The sequence below is a fragment of the Cryptomeria japonica genome, chromosome 8 (genome assembly GCF_030272615.1).
Source record: "Cryptomeria japonica chromosome 8, Sugi_1.0, whole genome shotgun sequence".
Classification (NCBI taxonomy): Eukaryota; Viridiplantae; Streptophyta; class Pinopsida; order Cupressales; family Cupressaceae; genus Cryptomeria; species Cryptomeria japonica.
This window is the reverse complement of record NC_081412.1, coordinates 501,696,238-501,720,717: the sequence shown is the minus strand read 5'-3', so window position 1 is coordinate 501,720,717 and position 24,480 is coordinate 501,696,238. Positions and strand designations below refer to the sequence as shown.

The 24,480-nt window shown below is 38.1% G+C and overlaps 1 protein-coding gene across 2 annotated transcripts in view; it reads left to right on the top strand.

Moving 5' to 3' along the window:
- The window catches only part of LOC131057047 (histidine biosynthesis bifunctional protein hisIE, chloroplastic), a 45,996-nt gene extending 21,872 nt beyond the window's left edge, over positions 1-24,124 (top strand). For both annotated transcript variants that reach the window (XM_057991242.2, XM_057991249.2), the window contains exon 5: positions 23,627-24,124. In XM_057991242.2, coding sequence (XP_057847225.1) covers positions 23,627-23,831 — 205 coding nt within the window. In that variant the 3' untranslated portion in view covers positions 23,832-24,124. The remainder of the gene's footprint in view (positions 1-23,626) is intronic.
- Positions 24,125-24,480: the final 356 nt, after the last annotated feature.

The window sequence follows — 24,480 nt, the reverse complement described above, 5'->3', positions numbered from 1 at the left end:
GTTTATGCAAGATGTCACTATGAAAACAAAGAATGTTGAGCTATTCAAAGGGGCGTTGGGCTTGTTTCAAGAACTTCCAAATCAAGATCAACATACTGCACATGCTCGTGGAATGGTTCATCATCAATGGCTTGTTTCAAGAAGAACTTCCAAATCAATATCAACCTAAAATAGCTATCTTTGAGGGATATAAATGATGCTAAATGGTGACATAAAGCCTCAAAAAATAACGGGCTAACTATTAGCGTTTTTTGTTAAGTGCACCATAACCCTAACCTTAAACTCTTAATTTTCTAGAGTTTATGGTTATTGTTACGATTAAGGCATATTTACTAATCCAGAAAACCTTAACTAAAATCCTAACCCCTTAAATATATTCTCTGACTAGGGTTAGGATTAGGGTATTAGTAATTAACAAAATGTCAGAAAACCTAACTCTACACTAAAATCTGAGAAAATTTCAGCATTTGAGGTTAGGGTTAGTGTGATTGCTAATAAAAAACTTTAACCTCAAATTGTTAGGGTTAGGGAATAATAGAAATAATGAACAGCTAAACCCTAATACTAACTACTAGTTTTTTCCATGATTCAAGATGAGGGTTAAGGTTTTGTTTTATATTTAAAAACAATAAGCAAAACCATAAGCCTAATCCCAAACCCTAGAAAAATCACGGTTTAGCATAGGCTTAGGCTGTAATTGTAGGTCATATAAGTATTCTACTCCTGCAAATATTTATAAATTAAAATGAAGTACTTTGAGGCTTGAAAATTAATTAGTTTAGTCAATCCGTATGCAAAATTGATGTTGATGCGTGTGTTGTGTGATCAAATGCTGTTAGGTTGATTGATTTATCCTGAAAAATACTTTGATCTCAGAAAAATGCAGCAGAATGATGAACAATATGAAAATTGCCATAGATAAGCAAAAGAGATTGCATAGAAAATTGTAATTTAATCACAATTACTATGGCAAAATCGTTGACCAAAAATTTATCAAAGACCCTGGTTTACTTAAAAATGTTGTCTTTTGGGGCAAGTTGTGATTTTTCTGATTTTTGTAACAATGTTTTCTACCAATCTCATATAATATTTATAAGTCATAAATTTCTACTTTGACCACTTAAGCCCAAAACATTTAATAATGTTCTGTTGTATATTTCATCTCTTAGCAAAGACCAGCTTGGGAAAAAAAATTGGTCTGCCTTGGGGATTAAAGATTTTAAAAAGGGATTTAGCAGTTCTAGTGATGGGGAGTATTCCACAACATTTGCATTGGACAATGATTTCAATTAGTCATTGACTGATTGTAATTGTAGCCCTACAGTATTACAAACTTGTTGAAATCATGAAACTATTGGAAATTTGGATCAGTTGATTGTCAATTTGCTTACACAAATAATAAATTACATTTTCTTTTACTATTTTTTATAATTAAATTTTCAAATATTAAATGCTATTTTAGCTAGTGTACCAATGCCATCCCCAAAAGTTGTCCCTGTATCCTTCTACCCCCTTGTTCTGGTGACTCCATGGAACACTATTTTTAATGTCCAAAAACTCTTCACATTTTTCTTCTCTAAAATTTCCTGGGTGATTAGATATCAACCAAACGGTGCCTATGACTTGCGTATGTGGTAGTTATTTGTCTCACATTTCATTACATGCAAACTCATCTGAATCACATCCAGGGCCTCAAGAACCAATGTCCTTCCTTTCTCCTCTCCCATTCTCTTATCAAATTGCCACTTCTCTCTTCAAGTTTACCTCTTAATTTTCATTTAATGTATAGACTAATTAGTAATAGTGTGCAGGGTTTTTAGGACTTGAATTGGGAAAATGAAAGAATCTAATCTAAATTCATAATAGACTTTAAGAAATATAAACAATATGACTTGAATTATAAGGTGTCTGAAGTTTGGTTTCAATGCATCCTTTCAAATACTTAACCATAAGGGAGAGCACTTCAAAATATAGCAGCAATAATTATTATCGGGAATAAATCAGCCAACCAAAAGATTAAAAGTTATTTTTTTCAAAAAATTGTGATTTAATTGGAAAAAAATAAGGAAAAGATTGGGTTATGGTTTAGAGTTTTCAGAAAAAAAAAAATCTCTGCACAGTGAAAAAAGTGGAAGATAAAGGAATAAATAGGTGACTAGCCTGCAGATGCAATTTTGATTATTTACTAGGTTAAAAACATGTGAAAATGTGGGAAAAACTGGTGCTGGAGAGCTTTACTGAAATCATGATTTTTTAACTGTAAAAAATTGTAGAAATGGCCAGCAGCAAGAAATCACAATTTTATTGCGATTTCAAGTACCATGCTTCAAAGCTCAAAATGCTACTTTATTTGGTCTTTGCTGAAGCCAATCAACTGAAGGGAGGCACCTTCCCAGTATTGGCCAAAGAAACAAACTCTAATCTGATCCTTTGTTTGGTGCCTTTACTCAATTACGTGAAAACTATGGAAGGCATGATCCAAGGATTGGCCAAGGCATTTCAAGCCACTACTTCATTTGGTCTTTTGACTTTTCTGAATCTGATCAACTGAAGGAATGTATCTTCTAAGGATGGGCTTAGGTAATCAACCTTAATGTGATCCTGTGTTTTGTGCCCTTCTATACACAATCTCACAGAATCTCTGGAAGGCATGATCCATGTCTAAAGAAATCAAGAAGAATAGGATTAGCTCCCTTGCCCTCTACAATTATATTCTTATATGGGATTTAGGAGTGAACTATTTGTGGTCTGTAACCAATAACAGCAGCATTGTATTGCTGTCATTGAAGATATTCAATCTCTGTGATTTGGCCCCAGGCTTCTTTAAACACCTACCCTGTGCCTCAAGCTCCCTTCCTACCTATACTGCAAGGTGTTCCTCAACCATCCATCTCTCTAGGGGATCTCTGATCTAGGGAAGCATGAGTCATGGTCATGGGGGAGCTCTTGTATGATGGGTTGTTTGCTTGCCTACTCAGCAGCATCAAAGCAATGGCCAATCTTCCGCTGCTGGAGGCAGTTACTATTCTCAACCCCAATCTGACCATGGTTTTGGTGCTCTCACTATGGTCAATTCCATATAAACTGTAGAAGGTAACATCCAAGGATTGGCTAAGAAAATCAGGGAGAACAGGATTTGTTTCCATTGTACTCCACAATTGTATCCACATATAGTGCTTGGCAATGAACATATTAGGGCTTGTAACCAATGCCAACAACACCATATGCCATCATTCTCTTCAGGGACCTTGCTTAAAGAAGGGATGCTCAAATTTTTACAAGAAAGAGACTACACAATACCCTATGTAAAATGGTGGCTAGGCAAGCCTTAAGGTTGCAGACATGCCCACCCTACTGTATATAGCACAATCAACTATTTTTAAGTATGACTTCAAAGGGCAGAAAGGAGCTAGCCACACTCTAGCATAGGCTTTGTGGAGCCTGTTTCTGGTACCATCTATTGTTTGTTGAAATGTTTTTCAGTGCTCCCTGGGGATGTGTCCCTTGTCTTTTTACCGTCATCTCCTAAAAGGTATGTTTTGGGGATGCCTAAGAAACATCCCTTTCCCATCTTCTTTCTGTGCAAATTTAGGAAATTTCCTAGGGACTTCAAAAAGATTTCATGGTATGGTAGGGGACGACTAACTATCCCCAAGACAGCCAGGGGATGTCCAGACGTGCTTCATTTGTCTTAGGGATGGCTAGCCATCCCCTAACATACCTAAGGTCAATTTCAGTTACGCTTAAAAAAAACTTACAACTTTTCAATGTTTGTTTGGTTTATGACATGCCCTCTAGGATTTATAAAAAAATATGAAAATAGTATTTGCCATGAAGGTCTATGTGGTTTCGATGGCGTTAATTTGAGCTTGGTGACCAGTGCTCCATTCCTTGTCCCGGCCCTGTATTGCGATAGGGAACATGCCCAGGGCACTGCCTTGGGACCCTATGAGGGCATTGCCCCTCAACCCTGTTGGGGGTGCTGCCCCCAGATCCTCGTGAGGGGCGCTGCCCCTTGATCCCATTGGGGGCATTGCCCCCAAACCCCCATCAAACTATAAGTCTTAACCAAGTAATAGATCAATAATGAATGATAATCACAAAATCTACAAAATACATATCCCCTATTGCAAATCTCTACATCTTCACAATTAAAACTACAATGAAGGATTATCTTGTTTCATACATAGGACAACTTGTTAGTATACAAGGACTGCCATAGACAAAGTTGGCATCTATAGTCATTAGATTGTTGAATATGAATTAAGTCATAGTTGGCAGGAAATGCCATATTCATAATGCAAAAATGTATTTGCATATACAACTCATAGAACAATCCCATCTAAGGTCAAACTAGAACATAATCAGATATCTTTTTACTTACCATTCGTGTTGTTAATGAGTTTGACAACAAAACATGCAGTCTCGAATAAATCCCTCACGTGAGTATACAGTGTCTTTATTAACTCATGCTCATATGCATATATAAAGAACAGCATAATTCGCATTCAATTACCCATGCTCACAAAGGTTCTATGATGTCTATGAAGAATGCTATAGCAATGTTATCATATGAATATTTGAAACTTCCATATATTTTATAAATTTCCTTAGTTTTTTAATAGCCGTCCTTTGCTGTCCCCTAAAAAATGGACAAAAAGTATCCCCATACCAGAAACATGCCCTGCCATCCCCATCCTGGAAACTTTGGGGAGCATAGGTCTTTTCCACTTTCTTCAGTTCCAAAAGGATAAAAATGTCTCCACACCCTGGACAGGAGTATTATTTTGAGTAAGCTGCAAGAAAAGACAAATTTGATGCTATGTATATCCATAGCTGCATATAAGTGGCTGTCTATAAGTTAAAAGGAACAGCATGCTAGGTGTTAAGAAATATTCTGTTGTAGTAGATGTTTTTTTTGACTTTGGACGTGTATCTAGGCATCAGCCACTCCAGTCTATCAATGAGTGAGGCTGACCCAAAATTTCAAACTAACTCATCTGCACGCTGTCGTTGGTTCTGTTCCATTTCTTTCATAAATATTCAACGTCTATCAAAAGAGGCATGTTTTGGATGTAATGTTCCCATCTTGAAATAGGATTTAATAATAAATACTAATAAGAAAATTAAAATATAAAAGAATAAAATTAAAATAATTAAAATTTAGTTAAGTTTAATGAATGCTCAAAAGACATGAAATGAAAGTTGTGACTTCCTCAAACATGAGGTATAAAAGGGAGAAGAGAACTTCATTTGAAGGAGGAATTTAATCTATAATGAGAAGTGCAAATCTGATTTGAATTATAAGACAACAATGAGGAGACATGACCCTTTAAATGGATGTCTCTTTCCAAAGGGATGTGTCTCAATAAAATATGAAAGCATAAAAAGATATGGAATGGAGGATGGAAGAAGGAAGGGAACATAGGAATTAAGGAAGGATTAATGGAAGAAGAAAGGAATGAGAAGAAAATATGGAAGTGACTCTTTCAAAGGGTAGAAGTGATGAAGGGTTGTGACTCTTTCAAAGGGTGGAAATAATGAAAGGTTTTGACTCTCTCAAGGGGCAGAACTGATGAAGGGTTGTGACTCTTTTGAAGGGTGGTAATTGTGAAGGGTTTCGACCATTGCAAAGGGCAGACATGGTGAAGAGGTGTGACTCTCCCTCACATTGGAAGATATAAAAAGGAGAAGGTTTCATTTGAGGAGGACATTCAAGGGAGATCAATGTGAAGAATAATTTATTATTCTCAAATCTTATGAAAGGTGGTGACTCAAATCTTATGAAAGGTGGTTGCCCTTTCACCAAGAAAGTATAAAGGAGAACTCATTCCAACTATTGAAGGATCACTTATCAATCATCACTCATGAATCCATCAAGACAAATCCTTCATCCCTAATGAAATCAATCAATCAGCAAGATCGAGCAAACAATCATCAAATCCACATCAATCATCACTTCATCTTGGGATCAAGGAAGCAAACAATATTACTGAGAAGTAATTGGCAAAAAATTAGTTGTATTAACAATGAGCAAGAACGCTCAATAAATAATGTACAAAGAATTTACAAAATAGAAAGTTTCTAACTAGAAACTTAGAGTTAGGATACAATATATTACATGATTGAGCATTAATAATAAACTAGTAACTTAGGAAAATATTATTCTAATACCCTCCCTTAATGCTCAATCTATCAATTACACCAAGCTGCCCCCCTAAATTTGACAAACTTATTTGGACTGAGCGACTTGGTGAGAATGTCTGCAGTCTGATCCACAGTTGGAACATACTGCAACTGAATTGAGCCGTCTTCAACAAGCTTTCTGATGAAGTGACAAGGAGTTTCCACATGCTTGGTTCTTTCATGGAAGATGGGATTCTTGGCAAGTTTGAGCACTCCTTGATCATCACAGAACAAGGGAGTCGGACATGCTTGAGATATCTGCATATCCGCAAGCATCCGATGAAGCCAAACTGCCTCACATGCTGCCTTAACTGCTCCTCGATACTCTGCTTCTGTCAAGGAGAGAGCCACGACCTGCTGCTTTTTACTATTCCAGGTGACTGCATCAGATCCCAAATTGAACACATATCTAGAGGTTGATTTCCTGTCATCAACCGAACTTGCCCAATCTGAATCTGTTACCCCATTGAGTCTAGGATCATGACTCCTAGTGTAAAGAAGTCCATAATCAGAGGTGCTCTTCACATAACGCAGCACACGCTTCGCTGCTACCCAATGATCAGCCTAGGGGGCTGTCATGAAGCATGAAATGTAGCTCACTGCAAAACTGAGATCAGGTCTAGTGGAAGTGAGATAGATGAGACTACCCATTAGTTGCCTGAATTGTGTTTCATCTACAAGAGGAGAATCAGACTTGGCTAACAACTTCAGTCCTGTCTCCATAGGCGTGGAAGCAGGTTGACAATCCTGCATTCGAAACCTGTCAAGCAAGTTCTTGGCATACTTAGACTAAGAAATAAAAATCCTACCATTAGTCTGCCAAACCTCAACACTTAAACAATAATGGAGAAGCCCCAAATCTGTCATATCAAATGCCTTGCACAAGTTTTGTTTGATTTCTGTGATCAAATTGTGCTGAACTGCCAGTAATGATCAAGTCATCCACATAGACAACAAGAAAGAGAACATCATCCCCAAGGTGTTTGATATACAGATTACTTTCAGGAGGGCTACACTGAAAACCATGAGCAACCAAGTACTGATCAATCTTGATGTATCACGCTCGAGGAACCTGTTTGAGTCCATAAAGTGCTTTCATGAGTCTATGTACTTGATGTTCTTTTCCGGCAACCTTGAAACCAAGAGGCTGCGTCATGTAGACTTCTTCCTGCAACTCATTGTTGAGGAAGGCACTCTTAACATCCATTTGATGGACTTTCCATCCAAATTGAGTTGCAATAGCGAGAAGACGAATTGTACTCATCTTGGCAGTAGGAGCAAAAGTCTCCTCATAATCAATGCACTCCCGTTGTGTGAATCCTCGAGCAACCAATCTGGCCTTGTATTTATCTAAGCTACCATTTGCATGATACTTGGCCTTATACACCCATTTGCAGCTAATAGGCTTCTTCCCTAGAGGAAGATCAGAGAGAACCCAGGTGTTGTTCTTCAAAAGGCTCTGGTATTCTGCATCCATTGCTTGGTCCCACTCTGGGATCCCTTTTGCCTCTGTATAGGTCTGAGGCTCATAAATACTATGAATGTTGGCCATGAGAGCAAAATTGATTGTAGACTGTTGTTTGCTCTTGCTCCTAGACGATCTACTTGTTGATGTGTTTTTTATGCATTTGCGAACACGAAATAAAATACCCAAGAGTATCTTATCCTCTCTTGAACAAAATCTCTCAAATGCTGAAGATTAGCTTAAGGATCACTTGAGAAGACTCCAAGGTTAATGAATGTAGGGTCACTATGTGTGGATAAGCTCATTGGTTTGATGTGATTATGCTGGAATCCCAAGGGGACTTACGTTCGAATGCTTGAGTGCTTGATTTGTTGGAACTTGATCATGTGATGTTACAATGTGGTGATGCTCTTTGTCCCAAACTAGCTTGAATTGAAAAAAAAGGGCAAAAGGAAAGGGTTGAGAGAGTCTACTTTAAGACCTAGAATGTGAGAAGATAGTTGAATGATTAGCTGGAATCCTACTGGGCAAGGTCTCACCATCAAACTGAACAATTTGACATAAGCTTAGTGCAATCTTTTAAGGACATTTCAAAGATGTTCGAATCAATACCAACAAACATTGATCACCTGTCAAGTTAATGCATAAGCAATGAGTGCAGAACGATTCGAAGTTAAGCTCATATCATTCCAGTTAACCACGCAGGGCACACTTGCAATTAGCAAGAGGCTAGTGGCATAGATTAAACGGATCCCACACAAATGCATTCAACAATTTCTTCCATTCAATCTAATCAACATGAAAATAAATTGAGAAGTAAAGACCATGTGAGTTGTTGAAGCAACAAATCAAATTCACCATAACTTCAATGAAATCAATTGTTCTCTACAACAAGGTTTGGCAACAATCTTTGCTTTCTCCTAATCTAACTTCTATTCTAATTGCTATTCTATTCTCTATTTGGTAGCTATCAACTATTCTACTCACTATTAACCTTTACAAATGAAGAACTTGAGCTTTTATACAGAGCTCATTTACAATGAATGGCCAAGATTGAATCTCCATCAATGGCCAAGATTTTACCATGAAACCGTAATTAGGGTTTGTTACAACAAACTCTCCTTAGCCAATGAGAAAATTACATTCAGTGAGTGTGGACCAATAGACATCAGGGGTAGGTACATCGGAGTTTGCGCCATCACTGGTGAGTCAGGTTCATTGAATCAAGGCATGCTGAGGTAGACGTTTCCTGATTGGTAGAGATAGTGACTGGAACGATGACTGGGACACAACTTTTAACTTGCACTTGTAGGCTTGATAGATCATCATGAAGGAATATTTCTTGATACTCAACATTATCCAGCTTTCGCGATGATGATGATGATCTTCTAACTTCTTCTGAAAGTATGCTTTCGATGACTTCAATCATAGATGTGCAAGGTGTGGATCTTGGTTTTGAAGTATTGATGTACTTCCAATGTCACCACTGTCCCTCTCTTTTGAAACTCCAAACTCCTTCTCTTGTGACTCTCTTCATGTCGTGCAAAACAAACAAGCAAGTATTATACACACTTAATATAGGTTGATTAAAGCATATAAAGAGGATTCGCCATCCTGAAGCAACACTTGAAGTTGCTTTTTTTGCTCGTGAAAAGGAGCTCTTGAAGTCTACTCCCAAGCCTCTGCTCATGAAGTTCGCCTTGCATCTTATGAATTGATCTTTGAATTCTCACCTTTCATCCTTTCAACTCAAAATGATTCTTTCCAATCATCAAATCTCTTTCAATGTAGTGGTCTTGTAGTCAATCTTGCAAATTCACCTTCAATTAGGAACACATGAAGTAGAATTCACTCCATAACTTTTACACTTGAAATTCACCTTTGAAGCTCAGAACATGAAGTTTGCTCCCCTATGTCCATTCATGAAGTTTATCTTCATAGGGAATTCGCTCCATTTTATTGATTCATGAAGTTGATTTGAATGGAATTCGCTCCTAACCATCAACTCATGAAGTAGATTTGTATGAACTTCGCTCCAAATGTCCCAAACATGAAATTCGCTCCAAACTGGCAACTCATGAAGTTGAAAAATCCGCTCCAGGAAGGCAACTCACGAAGTTGCAAATTTTCATCCCAAGGGGTGTGCACATGATGTCTTATCTCAATCACCTTGCTTTGCTAAGCTTGCTTGTCATGAAATCCGCTCCAAAACTCTCCAACCTGAAGTTTGCTCCAATATGCCAACTCATCAAGTTACTTCAAATGGAAAATTCGCTCCAGACCCTTCAAACTTGAAGTTCACTCCAATAATTCAACTCATGAAGTTGCTTTAAGTGTGAAATTTGCTCCAGACCCTTCAAACCTGAAGTTCGCTCCATCACTCCAACTCATGAAGTTGCTTTAAATGTGAATTTCGCTCCAAACTGTGAGATCATGAAGTAGGAATTTCGATCTTGTTGCTCAACTCATGAAGTAAAGATTTCGCTTCACTCTTGCAACTCATGAAGTTGTGAATTTCACTCCGGCAACTCATGAAGTTGAGTCTTGCAAGAAATTTGCTCCTCCTTGATTCATGAAGTTCGCTCCCTACCTTGAAGTCATGAAGTTCGCCCATGTAGAAATTCGCTACAAATCATCAACTCCTGAAGTATGAATTTCGCTCCACTAGTTTAATTCATGAAGTAGAAAAACTCACTTGAACCATGCAACTCATGAAGTTGGGAAATTTCGCTCCAATTGCTCAACTCGTGAAGTTGTAAAATCGCTCCAAAAGGGCAAGTCATGAAGTTGCTAAATTCACTCCAAAACATGAAGTCATGAAGTATGAATTTCGCTCCACTTGCTCAAGACATGAAGTAGGGAATTTCGCTCCAATTGTTGAACTCATGAAGTCGCTCCAAATTGAATCTATTTGAGGCAAGTGCTATCAATCATTCTTCACTTCCCTTTCAACTTTGCTCATGTAGGCTTGCTCATGTGTGCTCATTGATGAATTTCGCTCCAAGGAAGCAAGTCATGAAGTTCAAGTTTGCTCCAAGGGGGTGAGTCATGAAGTTCGCTCCAAGGGGCTGAGTCATGAAGTTCGCTCCAAAGTGCTAACTCCGGAAGTAGAAAAATTCGCTCCTAAAGTGCAACTCATGAAGTAGAAAAATTCACTCCAAAAGCTCAACTCCTGAAGTAAAACTTCGCTCCAAAAGCTCAACTCATGAAGTCTGCCCTTGATCGTTTGAACATGAAGTAATTGCTTTCAAAGCTCTCTCATTCTTCTACTTCCAACATGAAGTAACTCATTCCAAATCTCTCAAGTATGAAATTTGCTCCAAAAGTCTCACTCATGAAGTTCGCTCCAAGATAACAAGTCATGAAGAAGCTTTGTGTAAAATTCGCTCCAATCTTTGAGTGCATGAAGCTTTGAAGGTGAAATTCGCTCCTGAGTCTTTGAAGATGAAGTTTGCTCTTGAGGTTAAGTTCATGAAGTGGATTTCAAACCAGGACCAAACTCCTGCTTGCGTTCTCAAGTTCAATACCTGATAACTTGCTCAACATGAGATCTTAGAGCGAGTCTTCGCTCTGTGGGAGAAATGTAAGAATCGCTCTGTGGGAGAAATGTAAGAATCGCTTTGTGGGAGAAATGTAAGAAATTCACTACACAAGGAATGTTCATGAAGTGAAGTTTGTTCTTTTAAGAGGGGTACTTGAAGTGACCTGCAAATTGACAATCCTTCCTTACTCATGATTGAACTCATCATGCCTAGACTTTGCAAACCTACTACACACTTATACAAGACTATCCACCTGACTCCTAGCCATTTTAAGCACTTATACCTTTCTAATGCAAAGGCTAATAGCAAAAGACTCGACACTACCTAGAAAGAAGGAAAAAAATGGGGGTCCTCATTTGCAATGGGGCGATGTGTGAATACCTCACAACACTACCCTCAATGAGCTCATTAGGACGAAGATCACTGATGGTCTTAGCCCACCATTTAAATCGGAGAGTAGAAGTGCCAACATTGGATGCAAGAGGAATAACTGGAACTGGAGGTGGAAGAGGATCTGGAACAGGTGGAAGATTAGCATCATCCGAAGGAAATTCAGGTAGTGCATCATCAAATACAGAATCTGCATCATCCCTCCCATCAGGGGAACCAAATGGAAGACGAACACCCAAATCAGAAACCTTCAAAGGCTGATCCTCAGAATTCAGCTCAGATGAGGAAATCTGAAATGGTCCTCGATCTTCATCAAAGACAACATCGCGACTGAAGATGAGACGATCAATGTCTACATCAATCAGCCGATAAGCCTTATGATTGTCACTGTACCCTGTAAACATAAGCTTTTGACTCTTGGAATCCAACTTAGAGCGCTTGGCATCTGGAATCCATACATATGCTAAAGAGCCAAAAACTTTCAGATGGCTGATCCTGGGTTTGCGACCAGTCCGTGCTTCCTCAAGAGTCTTCCCTTTAACAGCATGAGTGGGAGACCTATTAAGGAGATAGACTGTAGTAAACACTACTTCTGCCCAATATTTCTTAAGAACATTTCTATGTTCTAGCATAGACCTAGCCATTTTTGTAATGGTGCGGTTGCGACGTTCTACAATGCCGTTTTGCTGAGGGGTGTATGGTGTGGTTAACTGACGTTTTATGCCATGTGTATCACAGAAAGTGGAGAAAGCAATAGAACAAAACTCCCCCCCATTATCAGACCTAAGAGTAATAATAGAACAACCAGATTCTTTTTCTACCAAGGCCTTAAATTTCTGAAATACAGGAAACACATCTGATTTCTGTCTAAGAAAGTACACCCACATTTATAATTGAAATCATCAACAAAAGTAAGAAATACTTGCACACAGTAACAAAAGGAGTACACATACATCAGCGTGGACCAATTGTAGTACCTTAGATGCTTGCCATGAGTCACCATCCTTGAACGGTGTCCTGTGCTGCTTCCCAGCCTGACAAGCTTCACAAACTCGCTGATTTTGAGATAGAATTTCAGGTAGGCATGTACTAAATCTTCTCGAACAAGCTGAGCAAGGTAATGGATGTTCAGGCGACCATATCGTTGATGCCATAGACAGGTGATAGAGGAGGATTTTGCTGCAAAGGCATGCTCAAGAGAATCACTTGTATCCACAAGTTTGTAAAGACCATGATCCTCAATACCAAGATCAACAGTAGTGCGTGTCGCACGATTAACAATCGAACACTCATGTGCATTGAAGATGACATCAAGCTGAGGAGAATGCCGCATAATCGGACTCACTGAAAGAAGGTTCAGTTCCATACCAGGAACATAGTATACATTGAGGAATATGAGATTCCTCCCACCAGACTGTATCTGAACGTTGCCCTTGCCGACAACAGTATACTCTTCACTGTTAATTTTGTGCCCTAGATCATTAATCAGAGTTATGTCTTTTAATTATGCCCTAGTTTGTTAATCAGATTTGTAACATTTTATTAAACCATAATTCAGTAAGCTCAGAAATGAAACAAGTAAACAAGAGACAAACACAAATACCCTAGGAAAACCTCCAAGGAGGAAAAACCCAGCATTAAAGACCCACAGGTCAGATTATATATTCTCTCTTAATTACACAAATACAATACTTAGCTTGCTTCTCCAGATCTAATCCCTTTTGTATGACAGATCTGCACTTCTAAGCACTTCAAGTCTGCACCAAAAGGGCCTATGTCCTCTTGGACAAGTTCGCACTATCCTTGAGTAAATTCGCACCTTTTATTTGCAGAGCTAGTTCACCGATTTCATGAAAATGATTGAATTGTATTTGCAAGTTGTCTTTATTTATATGAGACCTTAACCTTTATTAAGTCCAAGGCGGCCTTCCTTCTTTTGGCGCCAATTTATTTATTGTGGCGTGGAGTATTTAGGGTGGCGTGAAGGTATAGGGTTGGGCTCAACTTGGGGGTACGTTACCCCTTTAGGATAGGACCCAGTCCTATATGGGTTCGGATGTTGCCTTAAGGCAAACCGAACCCATCTTACTTAGTTACAAATAACACTCCCTCTTAACTAGGGAAGAAGAGAATACATAATCTGAACCTTTAGAGTTCCATCTAGCACACAAGCATAGAATGGATCTAGCACACAAGCATAGAATTACATCTTCCACCTAGCACACAAGCATAGGATGGTTCTAGCACACAAGCATAGAAAGTGTAATACACAAGTGGGTCTTTACATAATTACAATTTTCCGTCTAGCACACAAGCATAGATTGGACACAATTCATTCTTGCACACAAGCAAAGAATGATCAAAGTGCTACAGATAGAGTCACTGAGATTGGAGCTCCCTCTCAATCAGGGTTCCGTTTTCCACAATACCAAGTTTGTCTCTGAAGTATTCGAACTTCACTCTAGATAAGGGTTTGGTAAGGATGTCCGCAAGCCCAAGTTGAAGTAGATACCCGAAGTACTTTTCCTGTCCTTGACACTTCCTGCCCAATCTGAATCTGAATAGCCTTCTAAGAAGATTGAAGTGTTAAGCGAATACTTCAACCCATAACCAATAGTGCCACGCAGGTATCTTAGGATGTGCTTGGCAGCCACCAGGTGAACAAGTTTAGGCAAGCCCATGAACTGACTGAGGGCATTCACAGCATAACAGATATTTGGCCTTGTATTGACTAGATACATTAATGATCCAATCAACTGCCTGTACTCAGATGGATCTGCAAAATCAGAGTTAGCTGCAGAAACACTTAACTTCTTTAAGTTAGATTCCATAGGAGTATGCATGGGTTTACAATCCATCATTCTAAATCTTTTCAGAATATCAATAGTATATTTTCCTTGACTTAGAAAAATTTCATTGGATTTTTGCCATACTTCTAACCCTAGGAAGTAATGCATTAGTCCTAAATCCTTCATTTCAAATTTTGAGGCTAATTCTTTCTTACATCTTATGATTAATTTATTTTCACCAGTGAGAAATAAATCATCCACATACAAAACCAAAATAAGCATATCATCATCATAAATCTTTAAGTAAATGTTAGCATCAACATCATTCTTACGAAATCCTAAGCTTAGTAAGTACTTATCAATTCTTTCATACCAAGCACGAGGAGCCTGTTTGAGCCCATATAAGGCTTTCTTCAACCTGCAAACATGAGAATCTCTTTTATAGATTACGCAACCTTCTGGTTGCTCAATATAGACTTCCTCCTCAATAACACCATTGAGGAAGGCTGTCTTAACGTCCATTTGATGCAGTTCCCAACCTTTGGTTGCAACAATAGCTATTATAGATCTAATAGAAGTATATCTAGCAACAAGAGCAAAAGTTTCTTTATAATCTATTCCTTCCTTTTGGGAAAAACCACGAGCTACAAACCTAGCTTTGTATTTTTCAATACTACCATCAACATTATGCTTAATTTTAAACAACCATTTAGAGGAAACAACAGACTTACCTTTGGGTCTGGGTACAATGTCCCAGACATCATTCTTGATGATAGACCCATACTCTTCATCCATGGCTGATTTCCAAGCATGATGGGACATAGCTTCTTCGACATTGTGAGGTTCAGACTCAATGATATTACACATCACAAAAATGTAGTTGGCGTGATTTTGGAATCTCTTGCTATCTCTAAAGGTTCCTCTGGGAGCAGCAAATCCTTCAGCATCTTGAATCGTGTTTCTAACCCAAAGTGGTCTCTTCTTGCAGACCACAATATCCTGAGGTATATCGGTAGAGTCCATGGGTTCTGTTGGGTCATTCTGAACTTCCTGATCTGGAAGGTCAGTGGACTCCTCCTGTATCTCAGGGTTAGCATCAACTATTGAATCTTGATTTTCAATCACCATATCATTATTGTTAGATAATGAACCTTTAGATCTTTTGAAAGCAATATCTTCAAAAGTTACATCTATACTTATCTCAACATTTGACTTGAAATGTAGATTTTGAAGGCTTTGGAAGATTCGTTGTATCCCACTAAGATGCCTTTCTTTCCAGATGGATCCAACTTGGTTCGTTTTTCTTTAGGCACATGAACATACACCGGGCTCTCGAATATCCTTAGGTGGCTGATGTCAGGTTTGATTCCTGTAAAAGCTTCTTCAGGAGTTACATCCTTTAGAACACGATGAGGACATCTATACTGAATATAAACTGCTGTTTTGGATGCTTCCGCCCATAGAAAAGGTTGCAGGTCTTGATCATGGATCATGGCTCTTGCAGCTTCAACAATGGTCCTGTTCTTTCTTTTAGCAACTCCATTTTGCTGAGGATTGTAGGGAACACATAATTCCCTCTTAATTCCTGCCTTAACACAAAAGTCATAGAAACTACCTGAGGTGTATTCACCTCCATTGTAATTCGATTTCCTGTAGTGTTTTCAACTAAGGCTTTGAATTCTTTAAAATTGTTTAGGACTTCTTCAGACTCTTTGGATTTAAGAAAGTAGATCCATGTTTTCCTAGAGAAATCATCTATGAAGATAACATAATACAGGAAACCGCTAGGAGATGCTACAGACATAGGATCACATAAATCTGAACGAATAAGTTCTAACTTTTCTTTAGCCCTACTATCGCTTTTATGAAAAGGATTCTTTACATTCTTACCCATTGCACAACCTTTACAAGCATCATCACGAGATAAACTAAGTTTAGGCATACCTTTAACCATTTTATCGAGAGTGGGAAGAGCTTGAAAGTGTAGATGTCCAAGTCTTCTATGCCATAGCTCGCATGATTCAGGGGGCTCATGGATGAGAGCTTGAATTGGATTAGCTGCAAGCTTATATAAACTATCACATCTATTTCCAATAACACGAGCAGTTTTGAAATTAGATTCTTAGACCAAGCGAGTACTTTCCCTTCAGAAAATGCTATTTGCAAACCCTTATCTTCTAAGGTAGAAATGGAAATAAGATTTCTTTTAATACCAGGTACAAAAAGAATATCACAGAGTTGTAAGTAAATACCAGAATCTAGTTTTAAAGAGGTAGTACCAGAACCTTTTACCGAGTATCGAGCATCATCACCGATTACCACATGAAGGTTGGTGTCTTTTTCAATCAGATCTGAAAGATGCTCACGAAAACCTGAGATGTGTCTGGAGGCACCACTGTCAAGTATCCACGTATTACTGTCCGTAGGAACATTGCTGGATAGAGCAGAGATAAGAAGATAATCCTTACTTTGTTCGGCAACTTCATTTAAATTGACTTCCCTTTCCTTGGGATCATTCTGACAATCTCTGGCATAGTGACCATACTTATCGCATCGGAAGCAATGAATGTGGGAGGAATCTCTTGACTTCTTCCTTGGATCATAGGAGGAGGATCTAAAGTCTTTGCTTCTCTTTTCTTTCTTCCAATGTCCACCTTTCCTAGATTTAGCTAAGAGAACATGATTATCTTTGTGAGAGTTCTTGAGTTTTCCTCTTACCTCAATTCGAGATTCCTCTTCAATGCAATCAGATTGAAGACACTCAAAGTTGGGACGATCGGCTCTTCCACCAATGCTACGAATGAATGGTTCCCATTCATTAGGTGGACCATTTAATGCAATCATAACAAGATCTTTATCCGAAATTTGGCAATCAAGAGTACTTAGCTTGTCCTTTAGCTCATTGATCTTCATGAAGTAGGCTATGATTGAGTCTTCTTCTTTCATTTTCATGTGAAGAAGCTGTTGTCTTAGAGCAAGGGCCCTGCTGAGGTTGTTGACTTCATACATCCCTTCCAAGTGTTTGATCATTTCCCTGGCAGACGCAAATTTTGATATGACAGTGACAAGGTGATTCTTGACGGATTCAATTATGATCTTCCTAGCCTTGAGGGAGTCTTTCTTGAACTGCTTCAGCTCTTCAACATCTTCTGGAGGGGACAGACTTTCTTCTTCTACGAATTTCGGCAGATCATTCTCTTCAAGGATCAATAGAATACGGACTTTCCAAGCAGCAAAATCAAGGGCTCCATCAAGTCTTAGAATACGAACTTTCCAAGCAGCAAAATCAAGGGCTCCATCAAGTCTATCTTCAGCCCTCAAACCTGACATTTTAATCTGAAAACAAACAGCAACTATATGCAACAAATGATTTACTAAAATCTGAAGTTAGTGACACCTTAGCTTTGATACCATGTTAATTTTGTGCCCTAGATCAGTAATCAAATTTATGTCTTTTAATTATGCCCTAGTTTGTTGATCAGATTTGTAACATTTTAGTAAACCATAATTCAGTAAGCTTAGAAATGAAACAAGTAAACAAGAGACAAACACAAATACCCTGGGAAAACCCAGCATTAAAGACCCATAGGTCAGATTATATATTCTCTCTTAATTACACAAATACAATACTTAGCTTGCTTCTCCAGATTTGATCCCTTTTGTATGACAGATCTGCACTTCTAAGCACTTCAAGTCTGCACCAAAAAGGCCTATGTCCTCTTGGACAAGTTCGCACTATCCTTGACAAATTCGCACAATCCTTGAGTAAATTCGCACCTTTTATTTGTAGAGCTAGTTTGCTGATTTCATGAAAATGATTGAATTGTATTTGCAAGTTGTCTTTATTTATATGAGACCTTAACCTTTATTAAGTCCAAGTCGGCCTTCCTTCTTTTGGTGCCAATTTATTTATTGTGGTGTGGAGTATTTAGGGTGGCGTGAAGGTATAGGACTGGGCTCAACTTGGGGGCACGTTACCCCTTTAGGATAGGACCCAGTCCTATATGGGTTCGGATGTTGCCTTAAGGCAATCCGAACCCATCTTACCTAGTTACAAATAACATTCACCTCCTCCAAAAATAATTGAATCAGTATAGGGAGAGACTTCTGTAAACCAATCACGCCTGTGAGTGAAATTCCGAGAAGCACCAGAATCTATATACCAAGCAGAAGATTTCACATGGTCTGTAGGTCTTTTAGCCATAAAGGCATAAAAGGCAGACTCTTTCTGCTCTGTGTGCTCAACGACATTGGCTTTAGGCTGAGACCCCCCTTGCTTCCGCTGTTTGGAAGCTATCCGATGGTGACAATCCTTGATCATATGGCCATATTTTTGACAATAGTTGCACTGAACCTTCTTCTTCGAACCTTCCTGTGATTGATTGGAGCCCTTCTGCTGAGATGACTGGGAGGACTGAGATTTGCCTTTATCCTTGTGCAAGGATTTGGCTGCAAATGCTTGCTTTGAGGAGGACAATGTGGCACCGCTACCAAATTGTTGTTTCCAACGATCCTGCTGCAGGAGTTTGGTGCACAACTCTGGAAATTTTAGATCAACATTCGTAGACGTAATGTTGAGAGTCTATGAAGTGCTCGTAGGATTTTGGTAGACTCTTCAGGGTAATGACTACCTCTTCCTCCATTTTCTGACCAATAGCTTCGAGCTGATCTCGAATGTCCTTAATCTTCGTGAGATGCTCTTGTAAGGATATGCGTTCATCCATCATGATGGAGAACAACTGGTTCTTCAAGAAGAACGCTCGGCTTTTGTCGGATGTTTCATGCAACTTCTTCAGATGCTTCCAGATTTCTAATGCTAACATGCCAGAAGGAATTTGAGGTAATTGGTCATCTATGACAAAGAGCTTAAGAAGCATGACAACTTCTCAATTGCGATCATCAAATTTGTCTTGATCTGATCCGGCTGCGAAAGGACGAGATTCTTTTCCCAAAACAAGATTCTATTCCCAAAACAAGATCATCAAGGCAGTGATTTCGAAAATAGTCAGCATGCGTTGCTTCCAGGGGTTATAATTTTTGCCATTAAATCGCTGACTGCCTTCCAACATCAAGTTGGTCAACAACGCTATCTTGCACATTTCCCAATGCACACAAAACGAGAAAATCTGAAAGGGCATGAATCTGAATTAGAGGCAAAAGCAGATACAAATTTCAATAAAAATGTACAGCTGGCATGAATTTCGAGTCAAATCCGTGGGCACAAAAACCAAGGCACGGAAAATAATGCACCCAAAAAAATCTGACGACATTCCAGTTGAGATCTCGAAAAACCCACAAAGAATCTGCAATTGAAAAAAATTTCTGACTTGAAGCGAAGGGTACAAACCCTAGCCGAAAATGTAGAACCCTAGGTCGGTAAAAATCAAATGCCCAGAAGGGTTTTCGAACCAGGAAGCCAAAATCCGAAAAATAATTGTGGAAGCCGCAGAAAACCCGTCATTGGAAATAGTAGAGACCATCGTGAAAAAAAAAAACTGCAGTCACGGGTTTGGAAGATTCGTGAAAATCGCAAATCGCGAGAAAAAAAATAAATCTGAAAAATCGTGGGTCGTCGTGACATGGGCCAAAGTTGTAGAAAGAAGGGTGTCGCGCGGGCTACAAACACAGAAGGTCGCGTCGGGAGGAAAATAACCACCAAAAATTAAAAAAACACGATGCGATTTTTAAAAAAAAAATTGCCTAAAGGAGTGGACGCGGGCCAGAAAATAAATGACAACGCAGAGAGAGCTGAACAGTGTCGTGCGGGTTCTAGGCAAAAATCTGTTGCGTGGAAGATTGCGTGCAGATAGAGAAGAATCGTTCCGCAAAAAGACACGAAAATCTGCAGGATGAGATCGCAGCAAGGGTTTGAAGAAATTCCCACCCAAAAACGTTCTTTCAGAAATTTTAAGAAGGACAATTTTTTGTTAATTTGCTCTGATACCATATTACTGAGAAGTAATTGGTAACAAATTAGTTGTATTAACAATGAGCAAGAACGCTCAATAAATAATGTACAAAGAATTTACAAAATAGAAAGTTTCTAACTAGAAACTTAGGATACAATATATTTCATGATTGAGCATTAATAATAAACTAGTAACTTAGGAAAATATTATTCTAATAAACAATTCAGCAATCAAGCATCAATCTATTAAATCAACAATCACTTAATCATCACTCTCCAATACCTCAAATCATCAAATCAAAAAAATTCATTCATTCAATCAATCAATCATTAAATAGGAAATCAGATCAGATTAGAAATATATATATACAGCCATCATGGCATACCTAAATTTATCACTTGTTCCCACAAGCCATCATATCATAAATTTATCTATCACTTGTTCCCACAAGCCGTCATGTGTGGAATGGAAGGAAGGCAAGAACGAGGTGGTGACTCAAATCTTATGAAAGGTGGTGGCCCTTTCACCAAGAAAGTATAAAGGAGAACTCATTCCAACCATTGAAGGATCACTTATCAATCATCACTCATGAATCCATCAAAACAAATCCTTTATTCATCCAACAATCATTAATCCCTAATGAAATCAAACAATCAGCAAGATCAAGCAAACAATCATCAAATCCACATCAATCATCACTTCATCTTGGGATCAAGGAAGCAAACAATTCAGCAATCAAGCATCAATCTATTGAATCAACAATCACTTAATCATCACTCACCAACACCTCAAATCGTCGAATCAAAGGAATTCATTCATTCAATCAATCAACCATTAAATAGGAAATCAGATCAGATTATATATATACAGCAATCAATGGCAAATCTGATCAATAGGAAATCAGATCAGATTAGAAATATATATATACAGCCATCATGGCATACCTAAATTTATCACTTGTTCCCACAAGCCATCATATGTGGAATGGAAGGAAATAAGCTAGGGAGATGCAGGGATGTTGTCATAGTGGGATGTTCCTGCCACTTTTGGGCCAAGGGGCGAGTTGTTATAGTTGGATTCTACACGCTCTCGGGCTTAGTTGGGCTGAGCAGTTTACTGGCACTCTTTTAAGTTTTCCTACCAGACTAAATTATGATTGGTCATGGGGTAGTTAGCTAGTAATGATGTTTATCATTCCATATGATGTATTTGTTCACTAATCTATGTATTTATTTATCTATTCTTAAGTTTATTAATGACTAGATGAAGTATCTTTAGTTTGTTATTGTTAAAAGATAAATTATATTGTTGGAATTGTCAATTTGGGCATAAGCAGGTTAATCCCAATTTGGGGGACATTACATTGGACTTTCATAGATAGGTTGTATTTGAGAAAAACAGAAAATAGATGTTTAAACACTTAACAAACTGAAGCTGCTGGTAAATCAAATATAAATAATGAGCTGCAAATACCCCTGAAAAATACTATAAAGTTAGCTGGAAAAAACTAATTCATTGGGAGCTGCAAATTAATTGAAGGTGGCTATGATGAGACTAAGAGCTTCAGAAGGAAATGAGCATATAAAGCATAGATGGAAGACTCAGAATTCACTGAGTCTTGAATACTTGCGAGTTTTTCTGCTCGGCAAGTATTTACGCCATTAACTCGCACAATCACTTGCCGAGTTTTTGGGAAAAACTCGCCCTCAGTACTCACTGAGTCTTGAAAACTTGCGAGTTTTTCTGCTCAGCAAGTATTTACACCATCAACTCGCACAAAAACTCGGCGAGTTTTTGGGAAAAACTCGCCGAGTTTCTGGCAAGTTTTTCACAAAAACAGGGCGAATCTCTAGCAAAAACTTGGCTGCATAAAATAAAGAGGCTCAAACAAAAACTCGCCGAGTTTTTGGGAAGTTTTTCACAAAAACAGGGCAAATCTCTAGCAAAAACTTGGCTGCATAAAATAAAGAGGCTCAAACACATCAAAAAATTATCTAATTTTGTTCAAGTCAATCCCATTCTCTTCATCAAAAGATATACATGAAATATAACATTTAACTATAAGTCACACGTGACTCATTCTCTTAAGTTATATTTCATGTATATATTGTAGTTTGAGAGTGGTTTCAGATCTTAGGAGTTATAATGCAAATTCTAGGTTTTAGAAGATCTTTTAAATTTTCAGATTTAGTCAAATTTCAGTAAGCAGTAGGCTCCTATCACCATTCTCTCGTTTTCTCCATCTCACTCACTTTATCTGCCCCGAATTCTAGACTTATCATCTCCCTATCATTATCACTCTTTCTCTATCCTCTCTCTCTACCACTCTCTATCTCACTCTCTCCTCTCTCCCTCAAGATGTAGACCTATCTCTCTAACTCTCTCACTCTCACCCTGAGACCCCTGCGAGGGGTGCTACCCTCAATCTCATTTTGGCGACTAGGACTAGACCCTCTAGTTCTACCTCTCCCTTAGTTTTCACTAGAGCTGAGAAGAGGAAGATGTAAAATGTTTTGATGTAGTATTTGTCCTAGACCCTCTAGTTCTACCTCTCCCCTAGTTTTCACTAGAGTTGGGAAGAGGAAGACGTAAAATGTTTTGATGTAGTATTTGCTTTTAGTTTTACAAAAACAATTTGCTATTTCATTTTGTTTCAAACTATCAGCCATCAGCATTCCACGAGGATAACATTTTGTACCCAATTTGCATTTAAATCAATCAAATATATCTAGACTCAACTTGTTTCTTTTGTGTACTCATTTATTGACTTATTGGATGCATCTCATTGAATTTTGCAAAAAAAATGTATTTCTAATTAAATCTAAGCAATTTTTGAAGTAGCCGAGTTTTTTTTTCGGGCCTTGGCGAGTTTTTGTTTTTGGTGAGTAGTTTAGCTATGATATAAAGTATGGGGCAATTTGCAATTTCTACTCGTAGATATAAGTTGTTTGCAATTATTCTACCACCCATTCATGTTAAAATTGTGCTCTTAGTAAAAGGAAGAATGTAATGCTTTTTTGCATTTTAGGGGATATGTTACAGGAAGCAAATCAAGGTATACAAATTTGTACATTTGAATTTAAATATAGATATTTTGGCTTGAGTTATTTTTGAACTTCTACGTTTGATGATTTGTATTTGCATGGCCACCTATCTTCTCAAATGTTTGTTTTACAAATCTCCTTGTATGGTTACCCACTCTGCTACTGTGTTTGATTTGTATTTTATATATATATTTTTCTGATATGTTATTTCCAAATCTATTTTTGGCTTGGTTAGTTGTTCTCTCCAATTGCTCATCTTGTTTTGCTTTCTTCCTCTTAAAGAATCCCTTTCTTTTTGCAGTGAAGAGGCCAATGAATTGTGCCAGACCTTGGAGGACAATGAAGACAAGTCGCGTACTGCTTCGGAAATGGCTGATGTTCTTTACCATTCTATGGTTTTGCTTGCAATTAAAAATGTCAAAATTGAGGAAGTTCTTGAGATTCTGAGAGCTCGATTTAGTAAGTCAGGCATTGAAGAAAAGAATAGTAGAAAAGGTAAGGATTAGTATTAGACTTGTACATCGCCAGAAGAAATTGTGAGAGGACAATAGAAATGGAAATGGAGAATATCACAGGGATTGAAAAGAGTTGAAAAGAATTTATATCCTATTGATGGTTTCTATCAGAGACTAGTTTTTCTATCAATATTCAATGAAAGTTATAGTGCAACCTGTGCACTGCATTGAAAGTATGCAATGGAGATGTACTGATTTTTGCAAGAGTTTTCAATTGAGGCAGGAGCTTTTTGATTGATATGTAGAACAAATACCTTATTGTAAAGTAGTACTTTTGTGTTTTTCCTGAGCTTTTGCTTACTTCTAGTAGTTTAATTCATTGTGGTGATTGTCTGCACAACAGATTCTAAGTTGTAGGCTGAGACATCTGTATATTGCCTCAAATTTTGTTTCCACTCCATCCATCTCTTGCTCTCTGTTTAGATATCTTGCTGTTTTCTTTGAAGGGAAAGTTGTGTTCTAAAAATAAAACTCAAGATCTAAATAATCCCTACATAAATGCTCTCTGCCTGGTTATATTACTATTTGCTTTGAAGGAAAAATGGTGCTCTAAAAATAAGCTCAAGACCTAAATATAATCTCTAAATGAAGGCCTCCAATTAAATGTAACATGCACATACTGAACTGTCCAATCAAATAG